This window comes from Nematolebias whitei, chromosome 9 (assembly GCF_014905685.2).
Source record: "Nematolebias whitei isolate Nwh7 chromosome 9, NemWhi1, whole genome shotgun sequence".
Lineage (NCBI taxonomy): Eukaryota > Metazoa > Chordata > Actinopteri > Cyprinodontiformes > Rivulidae > Nematolebias > Nematolebias whitei.
This window is the reverse complement of record NC_056506.1, coordinates 26,734,111-26,746,278: the sequence shown is the minus strand read 5'-3', so window position 1 is coordinate 26,746,278 and position 12,168 is coordinate 26,734,111. Positions and strand designations below refer to the sequence as shown.

Sequence of the window (12,168 nt, the reverse complement as noted above, 5' to 3'; positions counted from 1 at the left end):
TGTGTGTGTGTGTGTGTGTGTGTGTGTGTGTGTGTGTGTGTGTGTGTTGGAGGGAAGTGATCAGTCAGTGAGGCCACATAAACAGGACATCTGTCAAAATCCTTCCCAGCTGCTGCTGACACTCACTGACAGCTGACCTTTATGGAGCACGCTAACAGTTTAATTAGACTTTGGATCGTTGTAGTAAACGTTCAAACCTGACTTCACACAGAAACTAGGAGCGAGCTGAAACTCTGACTTCAAAGAATTACCACGTCTCTTATTTTCTGACACAAGTCAGTAAGTTAGTCGCAGGAACTGACTTTACCTGGAGATATTTTCAAAGAAAAAGTTGCTGTTTGCATTTATTTCTCATGAATATTACAACAAAAGCAGCCGTCGACCAAACTACATTTTTTTATTTTCAAAAACAAAGTTCTTTAATTAGAGATCTCTAATCCTTCTAATACTAATACTTGGTAACAGTTTGTGTTTTAAATGTGCTATACAAATAAATTTGACTTGACTAACACTAATTCTAATATTCTAATACTTCTCTAATAGACCTAAAGCTGAAGGCTGGGGGTTGATGCTGTCTGTTAGCAAAATGTTGTATGAACCACTGGACAGGTTTTAATGTAATTTGATAAATATCCTGATGCATGCTCAATAATCCAAGTAGAAAATCCAAAAAAGTTAAATCTGGTCCTCTGGACATTGATGTCCAGAGGACCAGATTGAACTTTTTTGGGTAATTTGATAAAGTAATCATTGAATGAACATTAATCAGTGATTAACTTTTAGGATCAATTCAGTTTAAGATGGCAGCACGGTGGCTCAGTTGGTAGAACTGTTGCCTCTCAGCGAGTAGGTCGCTGGTTCAAATCCCGGCCAGGGGCCTTTCTGGGTGGAGTTTGCATGTTTTCTCCGTGCATGCTCCGGATACTCTGGTTTCCTCCCACAGACCAAAAACATGCATGTTAGACTGATTGGTAACTCTAAATCAGATGTGGGCAACATGTGGCCCACGGGCCAAAAGTGGCCCAAGGGAAATCACCATCCGACCCCCATGATTCTTAAAGGACAAGAGCAACAACGTTTAATAAGATGATGCGCACAAGCAGTTATTCAATGAAACTTAAGGAAGTCCAAATTAAACATCTTGTATACAAATACATATAAAAATAAAATTTGGATTAATATTGCCTACAACTTATTTCTTAAGTTGTTGCTTATATATACAGTAAAACAAATGTATTGTCAGAAGAGCCTGTTTACACAAAGCCTGAAAAAACTTTAATTATCAGTCTTAAAGAAAATGTATTTTCCAATTTTCTGTGCAGCCCTTTAATTACTTTAAATGTCTTGATTTGGCTAATTGGGGAAAAAAAAGGTTGCCCGCTCCTGCCCTAAATTGTCCCCAGGCATGAGTGAGAGAGTGAATGGTTGTTTGTCTCCTTTGTCTCTATGTGTCCCTGTGATGGACTTGAAACCTGTCCAGGGTGTCCCCCACCTCTCTCATATGAATATGGGCACCAGTGACCCCTGCGACCTAAAAAGGAAGAAGCAGGTAAAGATAATGGATGGATGGATCCATTAAAGATGGCTACCACAGCTAAGCAACTTTAATAAACTCAAATATGGCTATAACTCTGAATTTCACAGAATCTGGGCTTAACTTCGGTGTGCTGGCAGCTGAGAGTACTCTCCAACTTTACTTTGAGTAATGGCATGATAGCTGTTTTTAAATTTTGCCTTTAGTCAAATCAGACTTTTTGTTAGCAAATTTTCTCATGAACCACTGGACAGATTGTAATGAAACTCTTAAAATGTAATCAATGAATGTAGCTCTACATGGATTAATATTTGGAGCCAACCTGCCTTAAGATGGCCACCACAACTTACCATATCAAAGAAAAAAATGGATATAATCCAGTTAACTGTTTCAAGAATTAGCTAAAACTTGATGTGGTAGTAGCTGAGACTAATTCATAGTATAATATAAATGTTTGCTTAAAACTTCGGCACTGTTTGTCAACCCTGTTAGCAAAATATCGTGTGAACCACTGAATATAACTGAATGAAACTCCCAAATTATTGGATATACATCTACAATTATTTGAGTCAAACTGATTAAAGATGGCTGTCAAACCATCCATCCATCCATCCATTTTCTTCTGCTTATCTGGGGTCGGGTCGCGGGAGTAGCAGCTTAAGTAGGGAGGCCCAGACTTCCCTCTCCCCAGCCACTTGGTCCAGCTCCTCTGGGGGAATCCCGAGGCGTTCCCAGGTCAGCCGAGAAACATAGTCCCTCCAGCGTGTCCTGGGTCTTCCTCTGGGTCTCCTCCCGGTGGGACGTGTCCGGAACACCTCACCAGGGAGGCGTCCAGGAGGCATCCTAACCAGATGCCCGAGCCACCTCAACTGGCTCCTCTTGACGTGGAGAAGCAGCGGCTCTACTCTGAGTCCCTCCCAGATGATCGAGCTTCTCACCCTATCTCTAAGCCCAGACACCCTGCGGAGAAAACTCATTTCAGCCACTTTTATCTGTGATCTCGTTCTTTCAGTCACAACCCAAAGCTCATGACCATAGATGAGGGCTGTCAAACCTAGCCGACAAAAACAGCTAAAACTCTGTCAGGTTTACAGATGTTGAGCTGAAGCTTGATGTGGTAGTAGCTGAAAGTCTTCTTCAACACATACTCTGAATGCTAACACATTGAGCAGAAGAGCACCTTTCATGGTTGAACCCAAACAGCTGTAACCCTGTCCCTTCATCATCATCATAATCATCATCATCATAAGATGATCTTGGTTTAAAACTCTACTCCTTCAAGGAAACTTTATGAGCAGTTATTTTGGCCCTCTTTTGTTAGTGTTTGAGAAGCATGAAACCAATCTTTGACTGGGGTTTTCAGGGTTCATTTTACAATTCTCCACATTCGAGAAGCGTGTCACAAACTGAAGATTATAATAAATCAGTGCGCCCCCCCCCCCCCCCCCCCCCCAACCTGTGGAGGCTCCTGACCTGTTCGTGGCAAAGCTGGAACCAATCAATGCAACGTCAATAAACAATTAAAAACCGGGTAGAATTTTCTGCAGAATTGAATCCAGCTGCACAGCATGCTTTTATCTTGTGCCCTGAATAATTCATTAAAAGAAAAATTAGTTGGTTTTTTTTACACAATTGCGCCTTCTTTGACTCCACAGTAAAAAAGAACAAAACCCAAAAGGTGTGACCATAAAAAACTGTGAAGGTTCTGCTTTGTAGTTTGCACACTCCACTGAAGAGGGACAGCCCAACAGGCCAGGATGGATGGATGTATATAAACAGCCATGATTCACTGCAGGCCTTCGAACCCACACCCCCATAAAGTGGACGGGGGTTATTTTTGTATCTTTGGAAAGCTTCTACATGTGCACAGACCATGTGTGTAATAAAAAAACATATCTCCAGGGACCTGAAGTTCCTATTTTCATATGTGATGCGTTCAGACAGTAACTGTGCATGTGCGTGTGTGTTAACGCAGTCGTTTCCTCATTAGAGTAGAACTCCAGTTCCTTTGAGTCATAGGCAGTGTGACACCGGAGGGAGGGGGTGAGGAGTGCACAGACCCGGCCGTTTTTTCTTCTTCTGCTATTTGTGACAGCTGGCTGAGAGGAGTGAGTGAGAAGGATGAAAGAAGTTCAGGCTGGACTCCTACAGAGCTACAGCTAATGAGTTTAAGTCCAATTTACTGGCTCAGGGAACTGTAAGAACTAACCCAACAAAGTTAAATCAGGTCCACTGGACGGTTTCTTTGTGTTGAAACTTTTCGTCTTTCATCCAAAGGACTTCATCAGTCCGAGGAGCCACAAGAAACTCAGTCTTATAAACAGCACACTCACATAGTGGTTCAACCAGTTTGATGGTCGCCTGTGGACATGGCTGCCTCAGAGGAGTCAAGGGTGGGCTCCAGAAACCATCTCATCACCATCAAACTGGTTGAACCACTATGTGAAGGTGCTATTTGTACAAGACTGCGTTTGTTGTGGCTCCTTGGACTGAAGAAGTCCTTTTTTACCTGAATTATTGAGCATGAACTTTGATGTAAGAACTAACATTTCTAAAAGCTGGTTTCATCTTTGAGGGAGAGACATTTAGTTCATTGTCTGATTACCAATGATTCACATTTCAGACTGTCAGTATACAGTAGTCCCTCGCTACTTAGCGGTTCGACATTCGTGGACTCACTCTTTCATGGCTTTTCAATGATTGCCAACTTTACTATTACTCACGTGAATGGGACAGTACGGGATAAAAAGTTAACGGAAAAAAAAATACTTCGGACAGACGCCGCCTTTTTGTAGTTTTCTTTCAATAAGCCTACAATGTAACTCCAGTCAAAAGAACTACACTACCCAGAAGTCAACAGTGCTTCTGGATGCTGCTTTCTGCTGAAATGGAGGGAAAGTTTTGCAACGCAAAGCCCGAAGTAACGATCGATCTATGAAGCTCACAAAACTGGCAGGAAAGTCACAAATAATCCTGAAGCTATATTACCCACGTGCACATCAACCTGTACGGGGCGGTGGGCTTCATTATGCAGCGTAGGTCTGCAGAACCTGAACCGAGCCCGACCGGAACCAAGCTGCTGGTCTGCAGAGCTGCTGAGTAAAACTTTGCAGTACTGTACAGTACATATACGTCTGTTGTTAAAATGACGTAGGTTCAAGAGTTTAGAACATTATAATAGTGTGGGAAGGGTTTATAAAGCCTTAAAATATTTATAAATACTAAAATAAATATAGAGTTCCTACTTCACAGTTTTTCACCTATCGCCAGGGTGTGTGGAACATAATCCCCATGATAATCGAGGGACTTCTGTAAATGACTGTCCACATGAGGTGCTTTCCAATGAAAAACAGACAAATGTAAATCTGAGTCAAAATAAAAATAACCTGATTACGTACAGATAAAAGACTTAAAAATAACTGGGCACCTTGAGAAACGCTTAAAAAAATTCCCTGTGTTGATAAACTAAAACATTCACTCAACGTATAATATTATTTTGTATTAACTCTTTTAACACCTGCTTGGGTTTAAGTAATAAAACCAAACCTTTGATTTCTCATCTGAACCTGTATCACAGTATTTGTGGGCATTTATTGGCTCCAACAGAAAACTTGAGGATACATGTTTATTTTCAATGAGGCCGCAATACTTGGGGCTGCAAGAGTGTGCACAGCTCCTTTTTCTTTTTACAGAAACATCCTGTTTCACGTGGACGAGCTGAAACTTGTAAACTAAAAAAAGACCAGATTGATTTCCTCTGAATGAGACAAAAGCTCATCACCTCCTCTGTTCAGACGATAACAGACAAAAACATCTTGACGTGTCCGTGCAGACCAGAATTCCAACATCATCAACGTTTTTCTTTGAAGCACCAGAAATATTTAAGGACTTGTTTGTTTTTTTAATCTACAATGTACTAAACCAATCCAAGATGTAATCTAAGACTGTTCATGCCTTTATGCATTGCTACTATTTAATTCATTCATGAAATCATTAAATATTAAAAATGTGTATTTTATTCTCTATGAACATAGAGTGTTGTGTGTTTTCCAGTGCGTATAAGATATTTTAGATCTTTAATTTCTCCATGACAGTTTTTATATCTATCAGTTAAGGTCAAAGACATTTAATATAAAAAGATAAAACCAAATAAGAAACGTGTAAATATCTTATAATTGGACGATGTAAACATAAAAGAGAGAAAATGCAGTAAAATGGAATCTTTTTACTTGTTTAAAAAAAAAAAACCTACTGAAACTGAATAATATTACAGATTAATTTATGACGACACTCTTCAGAATTAGAGAAAACATTCTAGATCTGGAGCCAGCTATTACTCCAAACAGCACTGAGGTCTAGTTTGAGTGAAATTACCTCCTCTAGTCTCACAGCTCCAGCAAGTAGACTGCTCCACAATGCAGCCACGCATGAAAACACGTTTTACTGACTGTAAATTACACATAGAAGCTCCCACGCAGCTGAAAACGCACTTTGTGACATCTTCTCATTACTCATCTTTGTTCAGCACTTTGTGCCGGTGGTTTGGTCTGAACAGGAGCTCTGAGGGTAATGTATTCTGTGGTTGTACAAGAACTCTGTAATACCAACTCATCCAAAGGTCTGCGCGCGACAAGTTTTCCACCAGGAGGTTGTACAACGGAAAGCCTGTCAACATCACTCAGTTACATCAACTAAAGACGCCTGTCTCCGAGCGCTCCGCTGCACATTTAATCTCTACCGTTCAGCGAAAAAGCGCCTCAGGGCGTTTTTACACAAAGTAAAACATTGTGATAACCCAAAGGTGCAGCGGCTGAGTGTCTGTGTGCGTTCCTCTCAGCTTTGATATCAACAGGAAGCAATAGAAATCTTCCCTGTCAGAGGTGCAACAAGTGGCACGTCCTTCCACAAACTCACCCTGAGGAAGGAATCCAGTGCTCCGTTTTCCATAAACTCGGTGATGATGAGGACGGGACAGCTTCGGGTCAGGACGCCCTCCAGTCGAATTACGTTGGGGTGATCGAACTGGCCCATGATGGAGGCTTCTGCCAGGAAGTCCCTCCTCTGGCGCTCTGTGTAGCCCGCCTTCAGCGTCTTGATCGCCACCACCATCTCCCTGCGCCCGGGCTGCTTGACCCGACCGCGGCACACCTCCCCAAATTCACCTGGGGTGAGAGAACAAGGTGGTGGGAGGGGGGGAGGAGGGTGATGGAAGGGGTTGAGTGAGCAAGGGGAAGAAGAGGAAGGGCAAAATGCAAGGAGAGGGAGCATTACTGGTCGGATTTGGGAGTGAAGGAGCTTAGTTGAAAAAACTGAGGGCCGGCTTTAACTGTGGGACAAATTCAGAGAAGAGAGGAAATGACAAGAACTGTGGGGGTGCAGGGTCAGGGGTCGAAGAGGTTGGGCAGAGATGGAGTGACCGGTATGGATCGAGTGTGGAACCTGGGAGCAGTGCACGGAGACAGAGGACGGGCAAAATACTTGAGGGTTTTGCATTTGGTGTCTGAGTACACGACGTGTTTACAAGGAGAGAAAGAGAAAGAGAAAAAAAAGATAGGAGGGGATGAAAGTTGAACAAGCAGGACCAGACTATCATTGAAGGTGAAGGTTGGACACAACATGCTGCTGGAGAGGACAAAAACAAACAAAACACATTTTGAATCTAGAGAGGAAACATAAATAGTCACATGAGTACTTCCCACATATAATGCACCTTCTGAGAGTTTGGCCCTCTCACAGCATCTTAAAGAGAGAGTCTGATCCTTTTTGAAGTGATGTTCTGCACCTTATCAGCCGTAACAACTGTCAAAGAGGGTGGAATAAAGAACGGCAGAACTCTTCCTCCAGGCTATGGTAACTGTTAGCCAAATATCCAATAGTTTTTCAGTATTATAAAACAATTCCTTCTCAAAAACAACACACCAGAGTGATTAAACTGTACATTAGCTAAAGTTAAACCTCTACTCTAACGTTTACTAAAATAGCCGTGCTGAGTTCAGGTACCTGTTGTGTTCACGGCTGCAGAACAACCAGACCAAACTAAACCCGTGCTACAACAACAGAGTTTTGAACACGAACACAAAACAAAGAGTGTTCCTGTGAAAAGAGGTTTAGTTTCCATCTCCCACCTACAGATGAGGAGTTAAGAAGAACGTGGCTGAAAAATGTGAACTTGAAGAGACCACCCAAAACTCTCTCTGTTCATTTCACTTTGTTGACAAACGGCCGACGGAGGAAAACCTGCATCCTACTTTGTGTCTGGACAATAAACCACCGGAGAAGAGACGCTGGATCCTCAGAAGGATTGAAAACAGTGACGACAATTTCAGGTATGATTTCAAGTGTATGAAGGAAACAGCAGCATTAAAGTATTTGTTCATCTTCAGTTTAATGATTTTATCTGTAATTAACCCAAGCTCAGTGATGGAGAACTTTAAGGCTTTGGCTGCTCTGTGTCTGATTTAAAGTTAATAAGATTGTGTCCGACATCTTTTAACAAAACACGACTGACTTTATTACTGTGTAGATACTGATACACCTCAGAGCTTTTCAGGTTGTTCATCACTTCACCGTCAGAAGAACAGAGTCAATGAAGTAGCTAAATATGCTAGTAAAAGTAGCTAAATATGCTAGTAGATGTAATTTGTAGCCACTTCTTCAGCTTGTCCTCCCTCACCCCTCATCCTCAGCAGGCAGCGGTATGATTATATTGTCCTGTTTGAGCTCTGACAGGTTCTTACATGTTTAAATTAAACCCACAATGCTCTGAGAAACTACATTAGCTCGTACTGTTCATACATAATGCCGGTTTCGGTCCGCACTGGAAGTTGCACCTATAATTAACGCAAGGCAGCATGGGGGCTAGGAATAAGGTGGCTTCATTATAAAAATGTAAAGCAAACCCTTCAAAGTGAGACGATGGTACAAATGTCTGTCATTTAAATGACCACGGTCGATGTTTACCTGCTCCGATGACTTCCTCTATCTTCACACAAGAGATGTCGATCTCTTTGGCAAACTCATGAATGGCGTCGTTGGGGTCTTCGTAAGTGAAGGGGTCGATGTAAACTTTGACTCCGGGGGAAACTACAGGAGAAAAATGAAAGATCTCCAATGTTGGTTGTGTAAACGTAGACAGAGACAACTGGAAACAGTTTTCCAGAGGCAAGACATTCTTCTAGCATTAATAAACTAAACAGCGTCAACAGTTACTGCGTGAACTGCCGCAGGCCGTTCCAGTAAAACGCTGTTCTCGATTCAAGCACAAATTTAAGGCCCCCATTAGTTTACAACCATCAGTTTAGTTTCCAACGTCTACAAAATCACATCCAGCTGGTTGTTTTGATGCTTGGTAATCTACGACAGCATGATAAAAATGCTGAAAAAAATAAATAAAATAAAAATTTGGTAAAATGAAATGTGTACAAATACAAATGTTGTCAGACATTAGAATGTTTGCAAACTGGTGTCAGTGTTTAACTTAAAGCAGCTCTACACATAATTACAACCTCACAGCATGGCTGGAGACTGCTGCTACGTGTAATCAACATGATGTTTTTGAGCAGTTAACTCTCCGTGGAAGCAAAAATGATTTAATATTAATACGTGTGTTTATGTAATAATTCCAACATTTCAGTAAACTGTACACTGAGGGATAGATAGTTAAGGAAAAGTTTTTAATTTGTTTCTCCTATACTAAAAGCATTTCCTTGCTGTATGTTATTTTTTTATTCAACAGCTCCTTGGTGTGGTCCACCTTCTTTTGATCTAGCAGAAAGCAAACGCTGAGCTCAAACAGGTGATTGTAAGACAGATTAAATTCAGTTTTCTGTGCTGGCATGAGGAGCAGGAGGTGAACACACAAACTCACTGTACTGCTGAAGTTTCTCCGTGTACTCCAGCTCCGACCCGCTGCGCTGCTTCCTGTAGACAAGAAGCACATGAGAAAAGTCACATTCACATCATCAGCCGAGGCCTTCCCACGAGCATTAACCCATCTCCAGTATTAAAAACAAATGCACAGCACCCACTGCATGCTCTTTCTTTTTGTAAATGCTCCTACAGTATGTGAAATTCACAAACCTTTCTGTGTTCAGAGTATGTGCTGGGGATGACTCTCAGCCACTACCACAACACATTTTAGATCAGTGTCTGTAAATTCAAATGAGTTATGGTCATTTTTTATTGGCTAAGGTTGCTTAGCTGTGGTGGCCATTTTTGAACTAGACTTCAAAGGTCAATCAGTTATAGATGAACTATTTTCTATAAGTTTCATTGAAATCCATCTGTGTCCATCGAGTCATGAGATATTTTGCCAACAGACAAAGCTGACTCCAATAGTTAATGTTAAAGTTTTTAAAGCACATCTTGCGTGATCAGTCAGTGCTCAGCGTATGTTGCGGGGATGACTCTCAGCTACCAACACAACAAAGTTTAGCTCCAAATCTATAAAACTTGCTGAGTAAAAGTCATTTTTGTGTTTCCTATGGGCAGTTGAATTGGATTTGCGCCAACATGTACATCTAATGGTTACTTTTTAAGTGTTTCATTTAAATTAATCTAGTGGTTTATGAGATATTTAACTAACAGATAGAGAAATAACAGATAAAACAAATTTTAACAACAGAGCAGGGTGTAAAGAAAAGCCAAGGAAGACCAGCTCTGTTTTCCCTCATACTGAGCTCCCCTTTGGAGCTAACGCAGCTAAAGTGGCTCAAAGCGCCCACCCTTTGAAATCTTCTTAAACTTTAATGAGCCTCTTTGTTCAAAGTCTAATTAACACGGTGAAACATGCAGTTCAGGTTGTCAGGGTGTAAATCAAACACTTACTTAAGGCAGACAATAGCGATAACCACCAAGGCAACAACGACCACCAGACCTGCGGACGCCGAGCCGATGATGAGAGGCAGCTGGTCTTGCACCGACTTCTGAGGGTCACCTGGACCAGACATGCACACACACATGAACAAATAATGGTAAGAAAATCAAAGGTGCACTGTGCTGCATGCATGATGTCCACTAAAAGCCGTTCAGTCTGAACCATCATTAAGAAAACCAGTGCAGCAAAAATGCTAAAATACTGCAGCAGATCGTCAAGAACCGACTGTGAGCAGGGAGGATTAGTCCGTACTGTGCAGGCTGGTGCTGAAGTCCATAGGGTTGCTATAACGTCCGTATCCTGCGACGGTGCGAGCTCTGACTTGCACCACGTACGGCGTGGCCGCCCTCAGCCCGTCCACCTTGGCAGAGCTGTGCTGAGATGTGACGGTGTGAGACATCGCCTGGCCCTAACAACAAACAAAGCAACAAATCATCGTTTTCAGCTTCAACTAGCAAAGCATAACTGATAACAGGCAATTTGATCACTTTTAATACTGTAATTGCGGCCACAGTGGTTGGAATTGGAAACTTTAAAGGATCACCTTAAAAATAAAGTAAAAAAAAGTGGTCGTGTTTAGAGAAATATACTCTATTGCTCACTATGATCAAATATTTTGGTCTACAGACATCTGTCAGCAGTAGAGGTCATTCTGTCAAGAGACGACTGTCTGCATGTTTCCTTGTTTAGATGGTACTCTGATGCTGGCTGGTGTCGCTGTTATCACATCTGTACAAACTTATCTGACTGTTCTGTTAATGTGTACAATTTTTAGCTGTTCTTTTTATCTAGAGTTATTTTTAAAGGGATGTTTTGGACATTTTAAAGTTTGCATAGATGAAAATAAAAATATAAAACATTAAAAACATCTTTTAAAGCTGAATACTTGTGAAATTGTGATTTACAAGAAATAAGCTGGTGAAGAGTCTCAGTCATCCAGGACATGATGAATTCAAAAAGTGTTCAATACAAAAACAACTGGACTTTATTTGTAACAGAAGACGTTTCGCTCCTCATCCGAGGAGCTTTCTCAATTCAAAGAGCAGAGAGTGAGAGATTCAGGTTATAAGGCTGAGTGAGATAAGACACACACACACATAAGACACACACACACATAAGTAGATTGGCAGTTCACACCTAAACACCTTAACAGTAGGTCTTTGTTCATCTAATTCACAGACGAGGCCCCTCTGTTCCCATCAAGTGTGAAAAACGGCTGGGAATCGGTTTTAAAGTTGCATTATATGTTTTTGAAAGTGGAAATAACAAGAAATAACTTTTTTGTCTGTAAGCTACAACAAATGCTGATGACCGCCCTCCATTTCCGGTTGGACACTCATTGTCCGTTGTCCGGTCGTTACTATCATCATGCTGCTAACAGGACCACACTTGTAACAATACCATGCTGCCAATAAGACCATGCTGCTAACAGAACCATGCTGCTAACAGGACCACAGTGCTAGTAGTACCATGCTGAAAACAAGACCACACAGCTAACAAGACCACGCTGCTAACAGAACCACATTGCTAAAAGAATCATATTGCTAACAGAACCACACTGCTAACAGGACCACATTGCTAACAGGACCACGCTGTTAACAATACCACATTGCTAACAGGACCACACTGCTATCAGAACCACACTGTTAACAGGATCACAGTGTTAGTAGTACCACGCTGCAAACAGGACCTACACTGATTACAGAACTACGTTGCTAACAGTACCACACTGCTAACAGGACCACGCTGCTAACAGGAC

General features: G+C 41.6%; 1 protein-coding gene across 1 annotated transcript in view; it reads right to left on the bottom strand.

Annotated features, from left to right (window-relative positions):
• The window catches only part of ephb3a (eph receptor B3a), an 83,045-nt gene that overhangs the window by 18,047 nt on the left and 52,830 nt on the right, over positions 1-12,168 (bottom strand). The window contains exons 7-11 of the mRNA XM_037682159.1: positions 10,662-10,818; positions 10,361-10,469; positions 9,402-9,454; positions 8,495-8,617; positions 6,449-6,696 (exon numbers count right to left, since the gene is read on the bottom strand). Coding sequence (XP_037538087.1) covers positions 6,449-6,696; positions 8,495-8,617; positions 9,402-9,454; positions 10,361-10,469; positions 10,662-10,818 — 690 coding nt within the window. The remainder of the gene's footprint in view (positions 1-6,448; positions 6,697-8,494; positions 8,618-9,401; positions 9,455-10,360; positions 10,470-10,661; positions 10,819-12,168) is intronic.